Source organism: Sceloporus occidentalis, unplaced genomic scaffold (assembly GCF_023333645.1).
Source record: "Sceloporus occidentalis isolate IW3139 unplaced genomic scaffold, rSceOcc1.0.p SCAF_57, whole genome shotgun sequence".
NCBI lineage: Eukaryota > Metazoa > Chordata > Lepidosauria > Squamata > Phrynosomatidae > Sceloporus > Sceloporus occidentalis.
In genome coordinates, this window is record NW_028317037.1 from 2,635,219 (window position 1) to 2,661,994 (window position 26,776).

The window sequence follows — 26,776 nt, forward strand, 5'->3', positions numbered from 1 at the left end:
GTGTATACACACAAGTGTGTGTGTGTGTGTGTGTGTGTGTGTGTGTGTGTTTGCCTCTGCTGCTCATATGGCTGGGAATGGAGCTGAGGACTGAGAAGAGAAGAAAGGGTCAGTTATGTGCAAATTCAGAACTTATATGCATCAATGAGTCCATTGTGTTGAAATAACAAAGAACTTTATTAAGAACACAATGGCGGGATACAGACCGACCAAAAATGGCAGTCTCTCGCCACCCTGGTTTGCTCCGCAAGGGAGCCAAAGTGAACAAACTGTGTGGCTCCATCGCCAAACAAAAAGAACCCACAAAAAGCAGGTTCTTGTTGTGGTGCCTTTGTGACGCCGCAAGGCACCAAAGGCGCACTTGCAGTGTCACAAAGGGGCCGGGACGTGCATACGCAACGCATCCATTGCATCAAAATGGCAGCGCCTGTGTGTACAGGGTGCCGCCATTTTGACGCCCCCATCACGTGCTAGGAGTGAGGTCGGTATGGACACTACGTTCTCGGCCAACCCCTAGCATGTGACGGGGGCTGCGCAAAGGCCCATTTAAATCAGGCCAGCATTTAAGTTAGCATTTAAGTCAGAACTGCCCACCTCAAGCCAAATAATACATTAAAACCCCAAAACCTAAAACTCTACCCTCTTCCAAACCTAGCCACCACCTCCAATTCCCACAGTCAATGGCCCACAGGTAACAAGGCTACCTTTGTCATTCCCAGAAACTAGTCCCCTTTATGTTAATACCTTCCCCCCAAATTTCTTCAGCCAACATCCCACACAATCCAAAGGCTATAAATCAAACAACTATTCTAGCCAGCTGCAACAAATCCCACCCTCTATCTAGCTAAGCCATTCCACAACCCATAATCCCCAGTCAAATTTATAAACTAAAGCAATGATCTACTCTAATAACAATTAATAGCTAAAATTCAGAAAATATAACTTTAAAACATAAAGACATATGGAGAGACAAACCTAACACACAAATCACAAGGGCATTTTCTTATCACCAAAGGAAGAAAAATATATTCTTTGTATTCCTTCTCCACAAAAATAATGTTAGTTCATTTCTGGGATTTTTGTGGCTTCTTTCCCGTGTGGCCTTTCTGATGTCTTACTAGGTTTGACTTCTGAGCAAAACATTGTCCACAATGCTGGCATTTGTGTGGCTTCTCTCCTGTGTGGACTCTCTGATGTTTCACTAAGTCTCCCTTCAAAGAAAAACCTTTCCCACAATGCTGGCATTTGTATGGCTTCTCTCCTGTGTGGACTCTCTGATGTAACACTAGGTATGACTTTGAAGAAAAACCTTTCCCACAATGCTGGCATTTGTATGGCTTCTCTCCTGTGTGGACTCTCTGATGTAACACTAGGTATGACTTTGAAGAAAAACCTTTCCCACAATGCTGGCATTTGTATGGCTTCTCTCCTGTGTGGACTCTCTGATGTATCACTAGGTTTGACTTCAAAGAAAAACATTTCCCACAATGTTGGCATTTGTATGGCTTCTCTCCTGTGTGGACTCTCTGATGTTTCTCTAGGTCTGACTTCCAAGAAAAACATTTCCCACAATGCTGGCATTTGTATGGCTTCTCTCCTGTGTGGACTCTCTGATGTATCACTAGGTTTGACTTCAAAGAAAAACCTTTCCCACAATGCTGGCATTTGTAGGGCTTCTCTCCTGTGTGGACTCTCAGATGCTTGACAAGGACTGACTTGTAAGCAAAATGTTTCCCACAGTGCTGGCATTTATGTGACTTCTTTCTTTTATGGACTCTCTCATGACTGACATGTTCATCTGTAAACAATGACAATGACAGACAAGACTGAATCTCAGCATTAAGAGAAGAAGGTGTTACCTCAAGATTTAGCCCCACGTTAACCCCTCCCTATGTGAGATTAAATTAATTTGGGCGCGTTACACATGCGCCAAAAGTACAAGCTCCGCACATACTAGGGTTAGGAAGGGGCATACTAGGGTTAGAAAGGGGCTTCTATTCTAGACACCCCTGAACTCTAGTATGCGCAGAGAGCGTACAAATTGACACCCTTCCACACGGGCGCCACCATTTTGATGTCACGGACGCATAGCATCCAGATGTTGCCCGGCAGAAGTGACTCTGCAAGTGTGCGACTAGCGCCTCTCGGCGCCACTTCTGGGGTGCAGAAAAGAAGCGCCATTCTCAAGCTTCTTTTTTGCTGTGTCTGGAAACTACGCAGTTTGGCCACTGCGGTTCCTGGACACAGCAACAGGTAGCACTGGCAAACCACCGCTTTCAGGCCGTCTGTAATGCGCCATAGTTGGTGTGAGTGACCCGAGCATAACCCTGTTCTGGATGCCCCAAATCCATATAATGATTGTATCCTTACTCCTAGGAGCTAGCAAAGAAGAGATTGTAGGTGAACTGCCATAAGGAAATTAGTGGAAGCAGATAGTCAGACAGTTTGAAAATATTCCAATAAATATATGTAAAAATACTTTGATTGAAAAGTGGCATCATTTCCTGTGAGACGGCCATAGAGTGTTGAGTCAGAGCACATGGCATGATGCAATCTAACTGCAGAGGATGCTTCATATTGTGAGGCACCAGGAGATGACTCCCAACCAATACAGTATACAGCTCACATGCGGATTGATGTGGGTTGGAGTTGTGTGTACAAGAGATTGTGAAGTTGATGGAAGTCAGAGAGGAGAGCTGGTACATATTTGTTTTCTATTGCAACTCAAGCTAAAGAACTTCCAAGGGCTTGGAGGAAATCAGCTGTGTCTGTGAGTTATTTTTAAGAGTGGAAAGTGGTTAGTGCATTGACAATACCTATATCTGGAGATTTGCTTCTGTTCTTGCTGTGTTATTATTGAGCTCTGGGAGTGTCGCCTTCAGACTGTGCTATACATTGGCTTTGAATGGGACCAGAATTTAGAGCCAAGAAGGACCTGAGAGCCTGTGTGATAATCCTTTTTGGCTGAAGTATTTCCACCAAGCACCCATTTCATTTAATTCAGTTTCCAACAATGTTTTCCCCATACAAAATACTTTCTAAACCAATTTAAACCTTTTTGAATGCTTGCTTTCTGTCCCCAAGTAACAATTTCAGTACAAATATCAGCCCCAAGGGGCTGTTCTTTAGCGTCAGTCCAGTTGCATACAGACCCTCTGTTGATATACATTGCTAAACACCTCTCTACACTCGCCAGCCCCACTTGCCATTGAAGTTACTGTCTTCTCTCCCCATTCTGGACTCATAGCAATTGGATTCGAGATCCATCTAGGTCACTGATGGTGAAACTATGGCACGCGTGCCAGAGGTGGCACTCAGAGCCCTCTCTGCCGGCACATATGCCATCACCCCAGCACAGATTTTGCCAGAGTTTGTTACTAGAAATCTAGAGGGACATGGCAATTTGCAATAAATAAGTGGCTTTTGGGTTGCAGTTTGGGCACTTGGCCTCTAAAAGGTTCACCATCACTGATCTAGGTGATGTATTACCATTAGCAAAGCCTCACACTATTCACCACTCCCACCTTTGTTACCTAGTTTGTGTGTTTGTGTGTGTGCGTGCGCATGAACACGTATATGAATACATATATGTATGTATGTGTGTGTTTTACTTTCCCCCTAAAAAACCCACAAAAACCTATTTGAAATGCCTCTGGAGTTCTGTGTGTACCTCTTGCCTTCTTCTTCCACCGTTCTCATACCCCTCTCCCCCTGGGGCATGCCTGCCACCCAAATCTCACAAACCAGTCAGTTAATAGCCTCCGCAACTGATTCCCTTCCTCCAAGCCGTTCTAGGCCCCATTATACTTACCAACGACTTAAAACTACTAACATTTAAACTACTAACAACTCCCCCCTAAACCCCAAGACCATTCTGGATGAACTACAGAAGCTGGTTCTGACAATTGGCAGTTTACGATGCGGTATTTAGTATCCTTATAAAGTGGAGACCATAGTGCCTCACTAAACCACAAATTCAAATATTCTACAGGATGTTGCTATCTCAATTAAACTACACTTGAATGGGATCTAGGACTCCCAGTAGACCACAAGTTGAACATGGGCCAACAGTGTGATGCGGCAGCTAAAAAGGCCAATGTCATTCTAGGCTGCATCAATATGAGTATAGTTTCTTGATCAAGGGAAGTAATAGTGCCACTCTCTTCTGCTTTGGTCAGGACTCCCTTGGAATAATCCTGTGTCCAGTTCTGAGCCCCACAATTCAAAAGGATGTTGAAAAGTTTGAACATGCTCAGAGGAGGGCATCCAAAGTGGTGAAGGATTTGGAAACCATGAAGCCCTAAGAGGAATGGCTTAGAGAGCTGGGTATGTTTAGCCTGGAGAAAAGAAAGTTAAGAGTGGATACGATATCCATGTTTAAATATTGGAAAGGGTCGTATTTATGATGGAGCAAGCTTGCTTTCTGCTGCTACAGAGAAAAGGAGACACCACAGTGGATGCAAGCCACATAGAAAGAGGTTCCACCTAAACATTACTAGGGACTTTGGGACAGTAAGAACTCTTCAACAGTGCAATATACTCCCTTAGAGCTTGGTGGAGTCCTCTTCTTTGGAGGTCTTTAAACAGAGGCTGGATGGGGCTTGGAATGTGTATTCCTGCATGGCAGAAGAGGCTTGAACTGAATGGCCCTTGGGGTCTATTCCAACTCTATGATTCTATAATTCTAGGGGAATAATAGCACAATGATAATTTAGCATAAAAGGGACCTCAGTCTTCATAGAAAGGAGAATGGATTACGGTTCCTTACCCACAGAGGCCACATTCTGATAATTCTCCATCATCACATAACTGTACATCAGTCTCTCTTTCTTCATCAACAGTTTCCATTCCTCCTCAGTGAAATATACTGCCACATCTGCAAAGGTCACCTGCAACAGAAAATAGCCCTCATCCAGAGAGTGACTAAACAAAAGGGGAGGAAAGCACATGGTTCATCCCAAATATTATTTCATCACTTCACAATTCAGTCCAGAAAATAAACTTTAAATTCTGTCAGCAAGGGGGGGGAAACTACTGCCTTCGAGATCCAGTTTGTCTCGAATCCTTTCAATATAATATACAATATAATAAACAATATAATTTAGGCCACGGTTGGGATATAGAGGATGGATTAGGATACTCACTATCCCAACACATACAGTACATTTAGCCACCAAAGAATTATAGTGCATTTAGATATTTCTTGCCACATTTCAGAGGCAAAAGTTAATTTTAAAAAACTGTTCTGGGGAGCACTGTGGGCTTGAGGGCCACTGGGCCCACCCCATATTTAGACCCAGAGATGTTCTCCCATATCCCCCATTTCACAGACGGGAAAAGCAATACATATGTGGAAAAGCAACACCAAAAGGTGGGTCAAGATGGACAAAGTTGTTTATGAGAAAGATCACAGAAGCTAGGAAGGGCACAACAGTTTGCTTTTGCTTCAGCCTCCTGGGAAGGGCAATATCCTGCCTCTTTCTTTCCTCTCCTCTCCCCACTTTTGAGTTGATGGGGTGCAAACTCAATGGCACTCAGAAACTGAAGTAAGCTGAGAAGGGGGAAAGTGGGAGGAGGAGAGAGCAATCGGGACATTTTTAAAAGCCCCTGAAAAAGTGGGTTGACAGAGCATTAACCAGGACTGTCTTTGCCAAACTCAGACAGTATGTGATTTGCTTCCTTTCATAAATTGGCCCAGCAGTGACACAGATGAAGCTAATAGGATAGTGACTTACCGAAGGACTGTCTCTGGTAAATTGGGAAAGTATGTTCTCTGTTTGCTTTCATGAACTGGCCCAGCAGTGACACAGATGAAACTAACAGTCAAGAACCTCGACTCACCAAAGAGTTCTTGTATCTCTGCATCCTCTTTCTCTTGGGGCCCAACTCCCTCCGCTTGGCCTCTGTGTTGGCCATCAGGTGGGCAGGGGTCCTGGTGGTCTTGCACTTGGGTCACTTCCAGCAAAGGGTGCCCCAAAGCTGTGTCCAAGGGGTCCAAAATGAAGTTCCTGCGAAAGGAGACCAGAGATTCAAAAAAAGATGCAAATTGGATCTCCTATAAAGAATTAATGCAAATAGATAGAACTGGTTATAGAATAAAGACATGAGAAGATCCTAATGATCAGGGATATGATCTTTCATGGTTCTTTTACAGACAATTACGAGAGCTCTTCCTAATGGATAAAAAACAATACAATATTTGCAAATCAGACTCTGATCTAGAACAGGAAATAATGTTGAATAAAGATGCCTTGTTAGCAAGACTTTATAATTGTATTCTTAAAAATCTGTACAGAAGAGGAAGTTATTAAAGAAAATATGGTTAGATGGTCTCAAATCTTTGGTTTTGCAATTGAATTAGACCAGTGGGAGTAGACTTGGAAACAAAGATTGACCTATACTTGCAGCCAAAACATCAAAGAGAGTTATTATAAAACATTTTTGGTGGTATTTAACACCAGAGAGAATAAGCAAGATGTATAAGAATTGCAGTAATTTGATACAGTTAAATACCTGGGGGTTTGGCTCTCCACTAAAAATTTGGAACTGTATAAGAATAAATACTGTAAAACTTGGCTTAAAATTAAAGCAGATTTATCCCGTTGGAATAAAATCGGCTTATCCTGGTTGGGTAAAGTGGCTGCTATTAAAATGTTAGTTTTACCTAGAATGATTTTCTTGTTTCAAACTATCCCAATCTTAACTAATGAAGCACCATTTGTAACGTGGAATCGAGATATTAGCAAGTTTTTGTGGGGAGGCAAGAAACCTAGAGTCCACTTTCGGATAATGCAGGATGATGTAAAAACGGGGGCTTGGGACTTCCTGATTTAAAGACATTGTATAGCAATCAGAGAAAATTATTACAAGATGCAGAATAGGTGGCATCTAACTCCTTTAAAGCTCTCCAAAATTTAGAAAAACCAAAATTTGGACTGCTGGAAGTGTGGTAACTCCCCAGGATCCCTGGTACACATGTGGTGGCAATGTCAGCATGCCAAGAAATACTGGAAAGTGATTCATCAGAAGATGCAAATGATTCTTAATTATAAATCCCCGTTTGGCCCGAGAATGTTTTTGTTGAATATGGTTATGGATGTTAAACTTGAGAATATGCATGGAAAATTACTGTTTTATATGATTTCAGCGGCCAGATTGGTGTATGCTTCTTGTTGGAAAGGGTCAGGGCAGCCCTTGTGGAAGGACTGGACTATGAAACTATTGGATTATATGGAATTGGAGAAACTCACTTGCTACATGAAAAACCTTGACTGGGAAATAACAAAGAAAGTAAGGCATCCTTTTATGTTGTTTATTAAGAAGGAAGGCCTATCCCCTAATTTTATATGGTAGCTATGATTTTTGATTTATCTTATTGGGAAAGATATGAGATTAGGCACAGAAGCAAAAACATAAGTATAATATATGATATATGACTTTTTTTACTATATTTAAATTGTGCATGGATTAATTCTATTCGTTTAGATCTGATTGCATTAAGGGCTATAATTTGGCATAATCGTGTCCCATCTTTCTCTTGGAAGTCTTACTTAATCTTGCTTTATTTTTAGTTTAGAATACTGTATATTGTGCATAGTTTATAACTAATACATTTATTTAAGATGTAATGCTGTATATGTTGTTCATCTTATATATTGTTATGTGTATCTTTATGTGTTTTTAATGCCTAATAAAGATTATACTAAAAAAAAAAAGAATTGCAGTAATTTGTATTGGAACTGTGAAAAGGAGAAGGGCTCAATCTGTCATTTGTGGTGGACTTTGGGAAAGCGATACAATATTGGAAGTTGATTTATTTTGAAATTAAGAAAGTTGTAACTATCTTTTAAATTCGTGCCTGAATTTTTTTGCTTAATATAATAGAACAATCCATAGGGGGAAATGGTTTATTATTATTTTATATGTTGTCATCTGCAAGAATAGTGTTTGCTCAGAGACAGAAAAGTAAAGAAATTCCTTCAAAAGAAGATTGGATAGTTAAGCTTCTGGACATGATGGAAATGGACAAACTCTCAAGAGGAATTAGAAAGGAGCGTTAAATTTATATAAAGGAGACTGGAATAATATAACTGAATATCTCCAGAAGCATGGAGGGAAAATGTTACTTTAGAGACAAGACTAATTTAATTTGAAGTGTTTTAATTTATTCAAAGAAATATAACATCGGTAAAACAGAAGTATGTTGGGAGGTTAAAAGCCCAATGATGTTGAGTTTAATCTAATGAGAGCGATTTTGTATCAACTGTTTTACAATTTAAATGAGGCCTGAAAGAGAAAATAAATGATTTGTAAGGATAAAGATAAGTAGAACAATATAGTATATATTTACTTTTTACTTATTAACAGATAATTAAAAACGAATGAGATAGAAATAAAAGTTAGTGTGGTAGTTTGGAAGCAGCGGATGGTAAATGTAATAGGTTTGTCTTTAACCCTCAGTGCTATGGAATCCTGGGATTTTGCCTTTGGACACTTAGCCTTCTCTGCCAGAGAGCTCTGGTGCCTCAACGAACTACAAATCCCAGGATTCCACAGGACAGAGCCAGGAGAGTTAAAGAGGTTTTGAACTGGATTATTTCTGCAGTGCAGATACAGCCTGAGTCGGTTGTAAAAGGGCAGAAGCACCCAAGTCTTGCTTTTACCTTCCTAATAATGGGTTTCATTTAAAAAAAAGAAGCAGTTTGTTTTTCTGTCTAATTCTTATTTTTGTTGTTATTGTTTGTTTCTATGTTTATTTGGTAATAATATGAGATGGTCTGGTCTGCCTCCTTCCTTCTTCCCTTAAAGTCTCTTAATAAGGAAACTGGGGAGACTTTTAAAACCTTCCAAAGGAGCCACTTTTGGCCTTGTTTGGGGGGCAGTCCTCCTCTTAGAAGCCAAAGCCCAATGTTTGTGAAGAAGAAGAATAAGGCTTGTATTAAAACTATCTCCCCATTTCTGATCCCTCTTAAAACCCATGTTCCCCAGAAGGAGCAGAGCTGTGTAATAAGAAAACCCTCTCAGAAAAGAGACACAAATGTCACACTTCCTTCCTTTTGGCCCAAGGAGCCTGGCCTCCTTCTCTCTCTGGAGCCTCAGAGAGAAAGAGAGGCCTCTGTTCAACTGAGGCTTCAGAGAAGGTTCTGGAACATTATTCCCAACAGTCAGAAGCAGCACAAAATGGCTGCCAGAAAAATAAATGGCCACCGGAACACAAAATGGCTGCTTGAAAACAAAATGGCTGCCGGAACACAAACTGGATGCCTCTGCCTTATGATTATTAAGGTCTGGCGGCAGCTCCATCCTCTCCCCCGCAGGCCTGATAATATCATCATCATCACCACAAGCACCATTGCTACAGCATGAGAGCCACCATTAAAAGCATTGAAATCCCTTTGGGGAGTCCTCTCTCCCACCTTCAGAGAGAGAGGGCCTTGCCTAGAAGGACTGCTGGGCCTCCTTCCTCCCCTCCTTCATGGCAGTGGCCAAAGGAAAGCAGCAGAAGTAGTAGAACCAAGCCAGGCCCAGCCAGACTTCAGTGCAGCAGTGAAGCCTAGTGGTTCCAGGCCTTGTCTCTCTGCTCTCACTCCACTCCTTCCTCTCTGTCTGTTCTCCCTCTAAAACTCTGCTCCTTTCTCCTCACTCTCTCTCTTCCACGCGCAGAGCTATATAGAGAAGCAGAAGCTCCGCCTCTTTTTGAGGCTGGCCAATGGGGGCAGAGCAGCTGGAAGACCCCGCCCCCTGCCCCAGACTCATATTTTGTGTTCCGGCGTCTATTCTGTGTTCTGGCAGCCATTTTGTGTGCTGCTTGTGACTGTGGGGAATAATGTTCCAGAACCTTCTCTGAGGCCTCAGTTGAACTGACCATTGGCTTCTCTTTCTCTCCCTGAGGCTTTAGAGTGAGAAGGAGGCCCAGCTCCTTGGGCCAAAAGGAAGGAAGTGTGTTTCTTTGTGTGACTTTTGTGTGTCTTTTCAGAGTTCAATCCTATATATACATATTATCAGACATAACTCCAGAGAGTGTTAGCCTTTTGGATGCCAGAAGGTTCCTCTCATTCTTCAGAGCAAGAAGCAACACTTCAGCTGCCTTCTAGAAGATAAAGCAAAAAGGCTTCCAAAAGAACTGAAGCCTTGGGCAATTCTCACTCTCTCAGCCTCAGAGGATGGCCATGGGAAACCCACTCTGAAGAAACCTGCCAAGAAAACCCCTTCAGAGATTCCCATTAGGTCACCATAAGACCTGGAAACAACTGGAAGGCACACACACACACCAGTCACAATAATGGGAAATAGGTGCAAGTCTTGCCCTGTGCAAGTCACACTCTCTCAGCCTCAGAGCACAGTAGTGACAGGAATCGCTCAGCCAAGGGTGCTGCCAGTCTTTCACACTGCAGCAGCCATGGAGCACTTGATGGTGGAAAGGTCAACAGTGCCCCAGCCACCAGCCACTGCCTTCTTGGCGGAGGCAACGGTTGGGCAGAGGCTCAAGCCCATGGCGGCTCCCTTGATCCCAGCCATTAAGCCCTGAAGCTGTCAGGAAGGTTAGGATTCATTTCTTCCCTGGAGAAGTCACACTCTCTCAGCCTCAGAAGAGGGCAGGGACAGACCTCCTCCCCAGCCTAAATCTTGGAATTTAAGAATTGATCCAAGGACAGGATGGGCAGGAGACATCTGACCCTTTTCTGGAGGGACTATTTTGGATCTAGGATCCATTTTAAGGCCAACAGGCTAAACGTAAACACTGATCTCAGTCAGAGTCCTTGGTGAGGAGATAGGTTTGATCCTGCTATAAATCTGTGGATATAAGGATTCAATAGTACCAGCGGATCCACATATGCACACGTTCAGAACAAGACTGCACCTGTCTATTCACAAGCAAGACTCACTGAGGTCAGGACAAGCATGTTGTTGTTGTTGTTGCTGTTATTGCAGTGTGCCTTGGCAGGAATTCTTCAGAGTGGTTTTGCCATCATATCCATCCACTGACGGCTGAGAGAGTGTGGCTTATTGCCCCAGTTCATCCAGTGGGTTTATACAGCCAAGCCTGTACTCGAACCCTGGGCTCCAGAGTCACCCAGGACATGATTTGGTTTCCTGGAAATACAGTGTTCAGAGGAAGCCTTTTGTTGCTGGGCTAAGACTCTGGAGACCAGAGTTCAGATCTCGTTTGCTTAGCTTCAGAGGGTGGCAAAGGCAAAAAACCAAGGAGTCTTTAACAACGTGATTTCCAGAACTATATCTCTCAATCCTCCCTCCTTCTAAGGATCTCTTTTCACTGCCCTCCCTGCCAGGATCTCCCTCCAACTCTAGGATTCTGTGTATTCCTGCATGGCAGAAGGGGGATGGACTGGATGGCCCTTGGAGGTCTGGGATTCTGTGTATTCCTGCATGGAAGAAGGAGGCTGGACTGGATGGCCCTTCTAGGTCTGGGATTCTGTGTATTCCTGCATGGAAGAAGGAGGCTGGACTGGATGGCCCTTGGGGTCTAGGATTCTGTGTATTCCTGCATGGCAGAAGGAGGCTGGACTGGATGGCCCTTGGGGGTCTAGGAGTCTGTGTATTCCTGCATGGCAGAAGGAGGCTGGACTGGATGGCCCTTGGGGGTCTAGGATTCTGTGTATTCCTGCATGGCAGAAGGAGGCTGGACTGGATGGCCCTTGGGGGTCTAGGATTCTGTGTATTCCTGCATGGCAGAAGGAGGCTGGACTGGATGGCCCTTGGGGGTCTAGGAGTCTGTGTATTCCTGCATGGCAGAAGGAGGCTGGACTGGATGGCCCTTGGGGGATCATTTCCAATTCTAGGGCTCTCAGATTTTCTTCTCTTCCCATTTTATAGAGGACAAATGACTTTGCTTCAAACTCAGTTGGCACTAATTAAAGCAGTGTGTCCTAACCCCATTTGGGACTTTCGGCCCTTGCCTTCCCCACTTCAGCCTCTCTAGACCAAAAGAATTCTGCAGAACTTAAAAGCCTCCATCTTATTCTAGGCTCAGAAGTGGTTAAGAAGGGAGGTCCTTTGCAGTCCAGGCCTCTGGCCACCCTCTTTGGGGTCCCTTCTGACTTTGCAGCCCTTTCATCTTGCATTAGGGATTCCCTAAAGGCCTCCACCTGCCAAGTGCCAAGTGCTGAGGCAGAGGCAGCCATTTTGTGTTACGGCAGCCATTTTCTGCTGTTTGTGACTGTGGGGAATAATATTCCAGAACCTCTGAAGCCTCAGTTGAATAGAGCCTCCTCTTTCTCTCCTGAGGCTCCAGAGAGAGAAGGAGGCCAGGCTCCTTGGGCCAAAAGGGAGTCAGTGTGTTTCTTGGTGTGTCTTTTGTGTCTCTTTCCAGAGAGGGGTTTCTTATACAGAAATGGGGAGGATGGTTTTAATAGAAGCCTTGTTATTCTTCACAAATATTGGGCTTTGGCTTCTAAGAGGATGCCAAAAAGAGCTCCTTTGGGAGATTTTAAAAATCTCCTCCCTTTTCTTATTAAGAGATTTGCAGGCAAGAAGGAAGGAGGCAGACCAGACCATCTCATATTACCAAGAATGAAACAAACAAACAAAACAAGAAGAACAAAAATAAGGATTAGACAGAAAAACAAACTGCTTATCTTTTAAAAAGTAGAACCATTTTTAAGGGTAAAAATCAGCCTTTGGTGCTTCTACACTTTTACAACTGACTCAGGCCGTATCTGCACTGAAGAAATAATTCAGATCGAAACCGCTTTAACTCTCCTGGCTCCATCCTGTGGAATCTTGGGATTTATAGTTTGTTGCGGTATCAGAGATCCAGAGCCACCCAAGGCAAGGCTCTCCAGGGCTCTCTTGGCTCTCCTTTGCTTGCGAATTCAGTGGGCCCCTGGAGCGTATACCAAAATCCGCGTATGCTCAAGTCCATGCGTGCAGACATTTGGGACAAAAGTCCCTCTCCTCCCCTCCCCTCCCCAACTTTTTCCCTCCCCGCCGCCACGGTCGGGGGAAAGGTCGCGTGGGGGCCTCCAGCCCACCATCTGGTCCTTCCACAGAGGTGGCAGTGATTGTGGCGGTGGCAGCGAAGAGGAGGCGGAGGAGCAGCGCCAGAGGCCTCCTCTCCATCTCGGCCTGCATGCCCCCGATGCTGCCACCGCAGAAGGGCCGGGTGGTGACTTGGAGGCCTCTTGGCCTCCAATAGCCCCACATGGCCCTTGCACAGAGACAGAGGTGGCGGCAAAGAGGAGGCCTCTGGCATTCTCCTTGGCCTCCTCTCCACTGCCACCATCACCAACACAGGAGGTGCCGGCGGCGACGGCGGAGAGGAGTCTGAGGCTTGGCCTCCTTGCAGCCGCAGCTCCACTGCCGCCCCCCAATGCGAAAGGGCCAGGTGCAGCCTGGAGGCCTCTTGTCCAGCTTGTTTCATGTTTTTGTTTTATATACAGTACTGTTTAATTTGGTTAAATGCTATTAAGGGACATATCTATGAGATTCTATGATATGGGGTGCACTATAAACCTTTTAATAAATGAACAGGGATTGCAATCCTATATATTCATATTATCAGACATAACTCCAGAGAATGTTAGCCTTTTGGATGCCAGAAGGTTCCTCTCATTCTTCAATGCAAGAAGTCACACTTCAGCTACCTTCTAGAAGATAAAGCAAAAAGGCTTCCAAAAGAACTGAAGCCTTGGGCAAGTCACACTCTCTCAGCCTCAGAGGATGGCCCTGGGAAACCCACTCTGAAGGGACCTGCCAAGAAAACCCCTTCAGAGACTCCCATAAGGTCACCATAAGACCTGGAAACAACTGGAAGGCAGACCCCAAGAACAACATTGGGAAATAGGTGCAAGCCTTGCCTTGGGCAAGTGCAATGACTGGGCTCCAGTCAATGGAAGTCTTTTTCAGGCAGTAAGGGGAGGTTTATGCAAATACAGAATGACATCACTGCTACGGAAGGCTCTCTTGACCAATCAGAGAGCAAGATAAAGGTTCTTCTGGAAGCTTCTGTGAGAAGGAGATATAAGGCCTGAGAGACCAAGAGACAGTTGGGGGAATTGTGTCGGTTGGAGATCGAGAGAGAGAGAGTTAAAGAGCGGATCTTGGAAGTTAGTCTCAGAATTGGATGTTTAGGTTTATTTATTATTATAATAGCTTGTAGGAATTGAATATTATATACTTACAAATATTGTACCTGCAAGACTCTTAATATCTTGTATGACTTATATTTTAGTTATATTTTGTTATTTATAATAAACATCTCCTTGGAGTATCTACTACTCAAAGCTCCTTTTACACGTGTTTTGGCTCGGTTGATGCTTGGGAAGATCAGTAAAAAAGTAGAAATAAGTCTCCTTAACTGGTCCCAGTGTAGGTTAAGGGAAATCCTTTTATATTTCACTGGGAGGTGGAGAGAGAGAGAGAGAGAGAGTGTGTGTGTTTTGGAAAGGATTAAAGTGGAGAGATAAAGGTTAGAGTAAGAGCTGAGGCAAGAGAAAAGTGACCCCTCTTTAGAATATTTTTGTTAGTATAAATAAAGGATGAAAGATGAATATGTAAAATAGAAATGCATAAGTAGGTATGTGTGTGTGTGTATATATATATGTATGTGTGTGTTTGTATATGAAGATTGATATATGTGTGTTTGTATATATGTTTTAATAATAAAATATTTTTTAAAATTAAAAAATAAATCACTGGGAGGTGGCAGCGTGATTTAAGGAATTTAACAATTTGTAAGCCACTTTGATAGCCTTTTGGCTGAAGAAAGAGCGGTATAAAAGTATTATTATTATTATTATTATTATTATTATTATTACAGGGCCATGGTTTGGCTGCTTGGACCACCGGAGATCATCACAGTGACTCAGTTGGAAAAGCCCATCTCACTCCAGAAAATCAAGGTACTTGAGGAGTTTGCACTCTACGTCTTTCTGTAATAATAGCTACAAAACTGATAATAGCATTTGGAACATTTAGTCTTTTAAAAACAAATATGGCAGATTTAAATGCTGCTTTAAAACCTCTTTCCATCTGCCAGCTTTGTGCTGGTTTTGGGGGGAAATGAGAAAGTGTTGGGAGGGAGGGACTGCCAACAGAATTAGGAGATGCATTGCAGGCTATGGACAGTTTGCGGCCAAGAAAGGTCCAAAACACACGGCAGCAATAGTCCAGTTTGAGTGTGCTTTAACTGCCCTGGGCCAGTGCTAGGGAATCCTGGGAAATGGAGTTTATTGTGGCACCAGAGGTCTCTGAAAGAGAAGGCTCAATGTTTCACAAAACTACATTTCCCAGAATTCCCTAGCACTGAGCCAGGGCAGCTAAAGTGGTCCCAGTCCTGCAGCTGGACTGGCCTCCCTGAGCGGTCAAGACCTGAGCTGGGTTGTGGATGATGGGCTCTCTTGATATTAATATCAATATCTTTCACTATTGATTGTAATTAAGGAGGGGATCAGGTTCCTCCTTTCAATAGCATCAGGAAAATATTTAGCTGTTGTTAACGTTCAGAAATCCTGTTTGGGGACTTTTTGTGTTCTCACAGCCATCGGGTGCGATCAGGAAAACCTTTCTGTGTTGTTTAGGTTCAGAAATCCTGTTTGGGGTCCCTTCTGACTTTGTGGCCCTTTCATCCTCCATTTTGGGTTCCCTGAAGGCCTCAAACTGCCATCTGCCACGCACTGACGCAGAAGCAACCGTTTTGGGTTCTGGCAGCCATTTTGTGCTGCTTGTGACTATGGGGTATAATGTTCCGGAACCTTCTCTGAGGCCTCCTCAGTTGAACCAAGAGGCTCCTCTTTCCCTCCCTGAGGCTCCAGAGTGAGAAGGAGGCGAGGCTCCTTGGGCCAAAAGGAAGGCAGTGTGTCCCTTTCTGCCTCTGGCCCTCCATTTTGGGGAGAAGGAAGGAAAGAAGGAAGGAAGGACGGAAGGAAGGACGGAAGGAAGGAAGGAAGGAAGGAAGGAAGGAAGGAAGGAAGGAAGGAAGGAAGGGGTCCGAGAAAGGGGAGGCAGGGGACCCAGGGCCAGTGCGGAGGCTGGGCTTTGGGGGCTGGGAGAAAGAGGTAGAGCAAGAGACACTCCCTTTGGACCCTAGCTGGGGAGGGTCCACCGGTCCTTGCCCCCCCTTTGGGAAAGGAGACCCCCCTCAGCCCCCTGGACTCACTCCTGCCACTCATTCCTAGGGCTGGGACTCAGAGGAGTTTCCTAGGCATTGTCACCTTCTGCCCTCCATGGCCATTGGCACTGACCTTTTCCCCATTGCCTTCCCTCCCTCAGCCCTTGGACCTCCTCCTCATTTGCATTCAGAGCAACCCTTCTCTACGGCTGAGGAGACTGCCTCTGACCCAGGGAAGCTCCGGCCTTAAAGGACTGCAGAAGAGCCCTTTCTGGGGCTGCAGTAATCAGGGTCTTTGTACTGAAGGTAGGCCTTTATTCCTGGAGCTGGAAGAGGTCCTTTGTTTAAATGCTTCAGTCCAGGATTGTGTGGAAGGGCTGCAGCTGAGACAGTGAGCCCATGCTTTGCAGGCATAAAGTCCCAAATTCAGCTTCTGGCAGCATTGTCTTCCCAGAATGTGGAAGTGAGATTCCAGACCCCAAAGACACAGTGCGTCAGTGAGTCCTTTTTATGGGGACTGTGTGTACGTGTTGTTTACTAGAACTTTGTGAGGTATTTTTTCCTCTGGGTTTATAAAATGAATTTACATAGGTCTTCACTTCCCAAAAATGAGCATAATCCAGGATGCAATCTTCACTCATAAACCTATACATTTATAGATTTTTGTTGTATAAGTGCAACATATTCAGCAGTGTGCATCTTTTTAAAAAATATACAAGGAAAAGTGAAGAAATTGTGATTTTGACAATAGATCCTTTCAGAAACACTGTACACAAATGTACATGCCTCAATTTCTGTGTGGCTTTAGCAAACAGAGGGAGGAGGTACATACCTCATGCTCCTGCTATGACTGACACACACAAACACACAAATCTTGTAATTGCACATTTGTAAACTGCTTTGATCTTTTTGGAAAGGTGGTATACACATTATTATTATTATTATTATTATTAACACAGCAGTTAAACTCAGAGATTTTTCTCATTTGCAAAAATGAAATGATTATTTTCACCAGTGTCTAAATGGGGAAGGGGGCATGATAAGGGGAGGCCATTGATCAGATCATTGAAAAAATACAGGTCTTATCCAGGCCAGGGGCCAGTGTTTCTCCACCTGGAATATAAATAATAGAATCAAAGAATCATAGAGTTGAGAGAGACCTCAAGGGCCATCCAGTCCAACCCCATTTTGCCATGCAGGAACTCTCAATCAAAGCATCCCTGACAGATGGCCACCCAGCCTCTGCTTAAAGACCTCAAAGGAAGGAGACTCCACTGCACTTCAAGGAAGGAGTGTGTTCCACTGTTGAACAGCCCTTACTATCAGGAAGTTCCTCCTAATGTTGAGCTGGAATTTCTTTCCTGTAGCTTGCATCCATTGTTCTGGGTCCTGTTCTCTGGAGCAGCAGAAAACAAGCTTGCTCCCTCCTCAATATGACATCCCTTCAAAAATTTAAACAGAGCTATCATATCACCTGTTAACTTTATCTTCTCCAGGCTAAACATCTCCAGCTCCCTAAGTCATTCCTCATAGGTCATGGTTTCCAAATCCTGCACCACTTTAGTTGCCCTCCTTTAGACACACTCCAGTTTCTAAACATCCTTTTTGAATTGTGGTGCCCAGAACCGGACAAAATGTTCCAGGTGGGACCTGACCAGAGCCGAATAGAGTGGCACTATTACTTCCCTTGATCTAGACATTATACTTCTATTGATGCAGCCCAAAATCGCTTCTTTGCAAGAATGACATGGGGAACCTTTCTGAAATCAAGATATACTATATCCATAGCATTCCCTTCATCTACCAAGGCCTTACTGAAATCAAGATATACTATATCCATAGCATTATCTTCATCTACCAGGATCATCTACCGAGATTAGATTTGTCAGGCATGACTTCTTTCTCTGAAACTGATATTGACTTTTTGTGATTATGGCATTGCTTTCTAGATGTTCACAGACTCTCTGATTAATGATCTGCTCTTTAATCTTTCCATAAAGAAGGTGGTCCTCCTCCTCTTCCTCTGCATGAAAGAGAAATCAAATTCTCATCAGTGATGATGATGCAGCATGGAAAAATTAACATTCCTGCATTTAAAGTCTTTTTTTAAAATAATTTTTTATTGAAACTAAAGTACATACAATGAATTTTATACAATGCATAATTATGTATATATATTTTCTACATTCTATTGCAATTTATCGGAATTTAAAGTCTGAGGAGGCCTGAATCCTGTTGGTTAAACCTAGCGTAGATCGACTCAACCCATAATTGACTGGTGAGTCAATCTATAGGTAAATCCAAGAGACTGAGTGATTCTACTCTGATCAGGACTAAGTATAGGATTGGATACAGGCTAAGATTTAGTCCTATTTGTGGCTAGAACAGGACATTCCCAAGCCAAGATGGCCAGGCAACAGTGTGGAAAATAGGCACTCTCCACATGGGCAGAGACACTCTAAGAATTGTGACTTCTCTGCATGCAGAAGGCTGCCATGGGAATTGGTTGTTCCCTTCCCATCAGCTCAATCCTCTGGTGCCCCCCCCCCCCCAATCCTGGGAGGAGAGCTGGATCCCATGGAAGGGGGGCAACCAGAGAAGAGAGAGCTCCTTTCCTGCCCTGCTTGACCTGGGAACTCCCTGGGGGATGGAGGGCAACTGCTTTGGCCAATGGGAGAATGGGAAGCCACTAGGCCAGAAAGCCTGACCCAGCAGAACCCTCTATGCTCCAGTGTTGCTCCGTGTGGAATCGGGCTAGGAAGCAAATGCCCACCTCTGCATTGGCCCAACCGAGGCATATGTCTTCTGCGTGTGTCACCAGCAGGATGCTGTTCTCTGTCTCTTTGAGTGCTGCAGGGTTTCTTGCTAAGCCAATCCTAACCCTGGGCCCTTTTCTCAGGACCTTCAACTCGGCCTCCTTGTACACGGCTTTGAGGCCTCTCTTTCTGGAAGTGACCCAAGTGCAGGACCACCAGGACCCCTCTGCAGACCTGATGGCCAACACAGAGGCCAAGCGGAGGGAGTTGGGCTCCAAGAGAAGGAGGCTGCCGAGGTACAACAACTCTTTGGTGAGTCACTATCCTAATAGCTTCATCTGGGTCACTGCTAGGCCAGTTTATGAAAGGAAGCAAATAAAGTACTGTCTGAGTTTGGCAGAGACAGTCCTGTTTAATACTCTGTCATCCCAATATTTCAAGGGCTTTTAAAATGTCCTGGTTTCTCTCTTCTCCCACTTTCCCAATTCTTCAGCTCATTTCAATTTCTGCATAATGATTGCCAAGGAGTTTGCAGCCCATCAACTCAAAAGTGGGGGTTGGAGAAGAAAGAAGGGGGCAGGGACTTGCCCTTGCTAGGAGTCTGAGGCAAAAAGAAACTGTTGTGCCCTTTCCCACTTCTGTGATCTTCTTCATAAACAACTTTGTCCATCTTCACCACTTTCTGCTGTTGCTTGTCCACATATGTCTTGTTTTTTCCATCTGTGAAATGTTGGGGGATATGGGAGAATGTCTCTGGATCTAAATTGGGGGTGGCTCCGTGGCCCTGAAGCCCACAGTGCTCCCCAGAACTGCTTTTTAAAAATGACATTCGCCATCCCTGTCAGGGATGCTTTGATTGAGAGTTCCTGCATAGCAGAATGGGGTTGGACTGGATGGCCCTTGGGGTCTCTTCCAAGTCTATGATTCTAGGTTTCTTCAGAGTGGGTTTCCCATGGCCATCCTCTGAGGCTGAGAGAGTGAGACTTGCCCAAGGCTTCAGTCCTTTTGGAAGCCTTTTTGCTTTATCTTCTAAAAGGCAGCTGAAGTGTTGCTTCTTGCACTGAAGAATGAGAGGAACCTTGTGGCATCCAAAAGGCTAACATTCTCTGGGGTTATGTCTGATAATATGTATATATAGGATTGCAATACCTGTTCATTTATTGAAAGGTTTATAGTGCACCCCATATCATAGAATCTCATAGATATGTCCCTTAATAGCAGTTAACCAAATTAAACAGTATATAAAATAAAAACATGAAACAAGCTGGACAAGAGGCCTCCAGGCTGCACCTGGCCCTTTCGGGTTGGCGGCGGCAGTGGAGTTGCGGCTGTGAGGAGGCCAAGCCTCAGACTCCTCTCCGCCTTCGTCGATGGCACCTCCTGTGGTGGTGATGGTGGCGGTGGAGAGGAGGCCAAGGAGCAGTGCCAGAGGGGCTATTGGAGGCCAAGAGGCCTCTGGGTCACCGCCCGGCCCTTCTGCAATGGGGGCAGCGGGGGCATGCAGGCCGAGGTGGAGAGGAGGCCTCTGGCGCTGCTCTTCCACCTCCTCTTCGCTGCCACCTCCACAATCACTACCACCTCCGCAGAAGAGCCGGATAGTGGGCTCCAACACCCCAAAGCGGCATTTCCCCCGAACGTGGCGTCGAGGAGGGAAAAAGTTGGGGAGGGGAGGAGAGGGACTTTTGTCCCCAATGTCGGCACACATGGACTTGAGTATATGCGGATTTTGGTATACGTGGGAGGGTCTGGAATGGATTCCCCGCGTATACCAGGGGCCCACTGTATTTGCAAGCAAAGGAGGGCAAAGAGAGCCATGCCTTGGGGTGGCTCTGGATCTCTGGTGCCGCAACAAACTACAAATCCCAGGATTTCACAGGATGGAGCCAGGAGAGTTAACACAGTTTCAAACTGGAATATTTCTGCAGTGCAGATACAGCCTGAGCTGGCTGTAAAAGGGTTGAAGCACCCAAGTCTGGTTTTCCCCCTTTTGATAATGGTTTTACTTTCAAAAACTACGCACTTTGTTTTTCTGTCTAATCCTTGTTTTTATTGTTGTTTGTTTGATTCATTCTTGGTAATATGAGATGGTCTTGTTTGTCAACTTCCTCCTTGCGTAAAAATCTCTTAATAAGAAAGCTGAAGAGACTTCTAAAACCTCCCAAAGGAGCTACTTTTGGCCTTTTTTGGGGGGACTAGCCTCCTCTTAGAAGCCAAAGCCTGATGTTTATGAATAATAATAATAAGGCTTGTATTAAACCTATCCTCCCCATTTCTGATCCCTTTTAAAACCCATGTTCCCCAGAAGGAGCAGAGCTGTGTAATATGAAAACCCTCTCAGAAAAGAGACACAAAAGACCCACAAAGAGACACACTTGCTTCCTTTTGGCCCAAGGAGCCTGGCCTCCTTCTGACTCTGGAGCCTCAGGAGAGAAAGTGCGCCAGTGAGTCCTTTTTGTGAGGACTGTATGTGTATGTGTTGTTTACTAGAGCTTTGTGAGGTATTTTTTCCTCTGGGTTTATAAAATGAATTTACATAGGTCTTCACTTCCCAAAAATGAGCGTAATCCAGGTTGCAATCTTCACTCATAAACCTATACATTTATAGATTTTTGTTGGATAAGTGCAACATATTCAGCAGTGTGCATCTTTTTAAAAAATATACAAGGAAAAGTGAAGAAATTGTGATTTTGACAATAGATCCGTTCAGAAACAATGTACACAAATGTACATGCCTCAATTTCTGTGTGGCTTTAGCAAGCAGAGGAAGGAGGTACATACCTCATGCTCCTGCTATGACTGACACACACAAACACACAAATCTTGTAATTGTCAATTCATAAACTGCTTTGATCTTTTTGGAAAGGTGGTATATAAATAAATGTATTATTATTATATTATTATAGTATAAACACAGCAGTTAAGCTCAGAGATTTTTCTCATTTGTTAAATGAAATGATTATTTTCACCAGTGTCTAAATGGGGAAGGGAGCGTAATGAGGGGAGGCCATTGATCAGATCATTGAAGAAATACAGGTCTTATCCAGCCCAGGGGCCAGAGTTTCTCCACCTGGAATATAAATAATAGAATCAAAGAATCACAGAGTTGGAAGAGACCCCCAGGGCCAACCAGTCCAACCCCATTCTGCCATGCAGGAACTCTCAATCAAAGCATCCATGACAGATGGCCACCCAGCCTCTGCTTAAAGACCTCAAAGGAAGCAGACTCCACTGTACTCCAAGGAGGGAGTTTGTTCCACTGTTGAACAGCCCTTACTGTCAGGAAGTTCCTCCTAATGTTGAGGTGGGATCTCTTTTCCTACAGCTTGCATCCATTGCTCTGGGTCATAGTCTCTGGAGAAGCAGAAAACAAGATTGCTCCCTCCTCAATATGACATCCCTTCAAAAATTTAAACAGGGCTATCATATCACCTCTTATCCTGCCAAGAAAACCCCTTCAGAGACTCCCATAAGGTCACTATAAGACCTGGAAACAACTGGGAGGCAGACACCAAGAACAGCATTGGGAAATAGGGGAAAGCCTTGCCTTGGGAAAGTGTAATGACTGGGCTCCAGTCAATGGAGGTCTCCTTCAGGCAGTAAAGGGAGGTTTATGCAAATGCAGAATGACATCACTGCTACGGAAGGCTCTCTTGACCAATCAGAGAGCAAGATAAAGGTCCTTCTGGAAGCTTCCGTGAGAAGGAGATATAAGGCCTGAGAGACCAAGAGACAGTTGGGGGAATTGTGTTGGTTGGCGATCGAGAGAGTTAAAGAGCGGATCTTGGAAGTTAGTCTCAGAATTGGATGCTTGGGTCTATTTATTTCTTTAATAGCTTGTATGAATTGAATATTATATACTTACAAATATTGTACCTACAAGATTCTTAATATCTTGTATGACTTATATAACAGTTATATTTTGTTATTAATAGTAAATACCTCCTTGGAGTATCTACTACTTGACGCTCCTTTTACACGTGTCTTGGCTCAGTTGATGCTTGGGAAGATCAGTAAAGAAGGAGAAATAAGGTTCCTTAACTGGTCCCAGTGAAGGTTAAGGGAAACCCTTTTATAATTCACTGGATGATGGCAGCGGGATTTAAGGAATTTAAGGGTCTGCTGGGCTAAGAGCCATAATGTCTAAATGTCTAATTAACAATTTGTAATCCACTCTGATAGCCTTTTCACTGAAGAGAGGGGTATAAAACTATTATTATTATTATTATTATTATTATTATTATTATTACAGGGCCGCGGTTTGGCTGCTTGGACCACCGGAGATCATCACAGTGAGTCAGTTGGAAAAGCCCATCTCACTCCAGAAAATAAAGGTACTTGAGGAGTTTGTACTCTACGTCTTTCTGTAATAACAGCTACAAAACTGATAATAGCATTTGGGACATTTAGTCTTTTAATAACAAATATTGCATGTTTAAATGCTGCTTTAAAACCTCTTTCCATCTGCCAGCTTTGTGCTGGTTTTGGGGGGGAAATGAGAAAGTGTTGGGAGGGAGGGACTGCCAATAGAATTAGGAGATGCATTGCAGGCTATGGACAGTTTGCGGCCAAGAAAGGTCCAAAACACACGGCAGCAATAGTCCATTTTGAGAGTGCTTTAACTGCCCTGGCCCAGTGCTAGGGAATCCTGGGAACTGGAGTTTATTGTGGCACCAGAGCTCTCTGACAGAGAAGGCTCAATGTCTCACAAAACTACATTTCCCAGAATTCCCTAGCACTGAGCCAGGGCAGTTAAAGTGGTCTCAGATTGGATTATTGCTGCAGTGTGTTTTGGATTTAGGTGACCCTTGGCAAGTCACACTCTCTCAGCCTCCGAGGATGGCAATGGCAACCCCTCTCTGAAGAAACCTGCCAAGAAAACCCCATGATAAGGTTGCCTTAGGGTCGCCATAAGTTGGAAACGACTTGAAGACACACATGAAGAACAGGAAAAATGTCTGCAGTTATTTCTCAGGTTGTACATGGGAACGGGAGGCAGTGTGGTGCAGTGGTCTGAGTGTTGGGTTACAATTCTGGAGACCAGGGTCCAGTGCCCCACTCCCCCATGAAATCAGCTGGGTGCCCTTGGCAAGAAGTCACACTCTCTCAGCCTCAGGGAAGGCAATGGCAAACCTCCTCTGAACAACTCTTGCCAAGAAAACCCCAGGAGAGGCTCCCCAGAAGTCAGCAATGAGTTGGAGCCACTCCACAAAAAACGGCAAAGCCTCAAGAAAGAGCCAGCGTGGTTCAGTGGCTGGAGCATTGGACTATGACCCTGGAGACCAGGGTTCGAATGCCCTCTTGGCTACAGAAACCCACTGATTGAACTTAGGCAAGTCACACTCTCTCAGCCTCAGAGGGAGGCACTTGCAAAACCACTTCTGGACAAATCTTGCCAAGAAAAGCCTACAAAGGGCTTCCCTTACGGTAGCCATAAGTCAGAAAGAACTTAGAGGCACACAATGACAACAAGAGAACACCACTAACACAAGGCAGCTAGGGAGAAAGAAAGAAAGAAGATGTGGGAGTTGTAGTCCTTGGTTCAGAGGGATTGGAGGGGCCTTTCTGCAGGGCAGGACCCCTCCTCTTTCTGGCCACGTGGATCCTGGGAAATCAAGTCTAGGAAATACACTGTAAATCCCATTGGCAAGAGAAAAGGCTACTACTGTCTTTCAGATCCAGTTTGCCCCAAATCCTTTATGAGGCCAGAAACCCCTTTGTTAGGAGGCAAACACCGAATATCTCAGGAAGGATCTATATCTCCCAAGGCCCCCTCCCTCCAGGACCTCTTCCACTCTTCCTTCAGTCTCTCTCTCTCCCCTGGAGGCCTCAAAATGACAACTGCCAAGTGCTGAGGAAGAGGCAGCCATTTTATGTTCTGGCAGCCATTTTATTGTCTGCTTGTGACTGAGGGGAATAACATTCCAGAACCTTCTCTGAGGCCTCAGTTGAACAGAGGCTTCTCTTTCTCTCCTGAGGCTCCAGAGTCAGAGGGAGGCCTGGCTCCTTGGGCCAAAAGGAAGGAAGTGTGTCTCTTTGTGTGTCTTTTGTGTGTATGTTTTCTGAGAGGGTTTTCTTATTACACAGCTCTGCTCCTTCTGGGGAACATGGGTTTTAAAAGGGATCAGAAATGGGGAGGATAGTTTTAATACAAGCCTTATTATCATTCTTCACAAACATTGGGCTTTGGCTTCTAAGAGGAGGCTAGTCGCCCAAAAGAGGCCAAAAGTGGCTCCTTTGGGAGGTTTTAAAAGTCTCTTCAGTTTCCTTATTAATAGATTTTCAGGTAAGAAGGAAGGAGAGACACCAGAATAACTCATATTACCAAGAATGATACAAACAAACATAGAAACAAACAAGAAGAACAAAAATAAGGATTAGAGACTAAAACAAACTACTTAATTTTTTTAAAAGGAAAACCATTATTAGGAGGGTAAAAACAAGAATTTCTACCTTTTTACAGCCGACTCAGGCTGTATCTGCACTGCAGAAATAATCCAGTTCGAAACCGCTTTAACTCTCCTGGCTCCATCCTGTGGAATCGTGGGATTTGTAGTTCGTTGTGACACCAGAGCTCTCTGGCAGAGAAGGCTAAGTGTCCAAAGGTAAAATCCCAGGATTCCATAGCACTGAGTGATTAAAGCGGTGTCAACGTGCCTTATTTCTGCAGTGTGGATGCAGCCTTCTTGGGAAAGGGGCTGATGATGGGGAAAAGCACTGGGGACCTCTGCAGTTTTCAGCACATGATTTATTTATTCATTTATTCATTTATGATGCAGTTGTTTCACATCTAGCTGCAGGGACATAACCAGGGCCCTCTCCAATTCCCAATCCCCTCATCCCTCACCACTCTAATAAGGCATGGAGTATCTGTTGTGTAGGGGAGCTGCAGTGAATCTAAGCTAGGTCCAGGGGGCTTTGTTTGGAGGGAGGAAGGGGATACCCATCTCTGCATCGGCCCAAAGGAGGCATATGTGACTTTTGTATGTCACCAGCAGGATGCTGTTCTCTTTATTCAACATTATTTCCTGTTCTAGATCAGAGTCTGATTTGCAAATACCGTATTGTTTTTTATCCATTAGAAAGAGCTTTCTTAATTGTCTGTCAAAGAATCATGAAAGATCATAACCCTGATCATTAGGATCTTCTCATGTCTTTATTCTATAACCAGTTCTATTTATTTGGAGTAATTCTTTATAGGAGATCCAATTTGCGTCCTTTTTTGAATCTCTGGTCTCTTTTCGCAGGAACCCTTGGACACAGCTTTGGGGCCCTTTTCGCTGGAAGAGACCCAAGCGCAAGACCACCAGGACCCCTGCCCACCTGATGGCCGACACAGAGGCCAAGCGGATGGAGTTGGGCTCCAAGAGAAAGAGGATGCAGAGATACAAGAACTCTTTGGTGAGTCGAGGTTCTTGCCTATTAGTTTCATCTGTGTCACTGCTGGGCCAGCTCTTGAAAGCAGGCGGAGAACATACTCTCCCAATTTAGCAGAGACAGTCCTGGTTAATCCTCTGTCACCCCACTTTTTCAGGGGCTTTTAAAAATGTCCCAGTTGCTCTCTCATCCTCCCATTTTCCCCCTTCTCAGCTCACTTCAATTACTGAGTGCCATTCAGTTTGAACCCCATCAACTCAAAAGTGGGGAGAGGAGAGGAAAGAAGGAGACAGGATATGGCCCTTCCCAGGAGGCTGAAGCAAAAGCAAACTGCTGTGCCCTTCCTTGCTTGTGTGATCTTCTTCATATACAACTTTGGCCATCTCGACCGCCTTCTGGATTGCTTTTCCACATGTGTATTGCTTTTCCAATCTGTGAAAAGTTGGGGGATATGGGAGAATATCTCTGGATCTAAATTGGGGGTGGGCCCAGTGGCCCTCAAGCCCAGAGTGCTCCCCAGAAATGTTTTGTAATAATGACATTTGGTTCTAAAATTTGGCAAGAAATGGCTAAATGC

At 44.4% G+C, this 26,776-nt stretch overlaps 1 protein-coding gene and 1 long non-coding RNA gene across 2 annotated transcripts; one reads left to right on the forward strand and one right to left on the reverse strand.

The window, feature by feature from the left end:
• Positions 1 to 427: 427 nt before the first annotated feature.
• Positions 428 to 4,835, reverse strand: LOC149287704 (uncharacterized). The gene is made up of 2 exons (XM_089492563.1): positions 4,769 to 4,835; positions 428 to 1,798 (listed from the first exon to the last, which is right to left on the reverse strand). The coding sequence occupies exons 1-2, from the start codon at positions 4,833 to 4,835 to the stop codon at positions 1,065 to 1,067; spliced, it is 801 nt and encodes a 266-aa protein (XP_089348689.1). The 3' UTR covers positions 428 to 1,064.
• Positions 4,836 to 23,087: 18,252 nt separating this feature from the next.
• On the forward strand, positions 23,088 to 26,768 carry LOC149287705 (uncharacterized). The gene is made up of 3 exons (XR_016277447.1): positions 23,088 to 23,156; positions 26,070 to 26,223; positions 26,413 to 26,768. It is a non-coding gene; the product is annotated as an uncharacterized LOC149287705 (long non-coding RNA).
• The last annotated feature ends 8 nt before the right edge of the window (positions 26,769 to 26,776 follow it).

What these genes read in the sequence shown, in the direction of transcription:
- LOC149287704 (XM_089492563.1), bottom strand. Translation starts at nt 4,835, where the DNA reads ATGAAGAAAGAGAGACTGATGTACAGTTATGTGATGATGGAGAATTAT. An exon ending in TCAGAATGTGGCCTCTGTGG is followed by an intron (nt 1,799 to 4,768) that starts GTAAGGAACCGT and finishes CATTGTTTACAG; the next exon opens with ATGAACATGTCAGTCATGAG.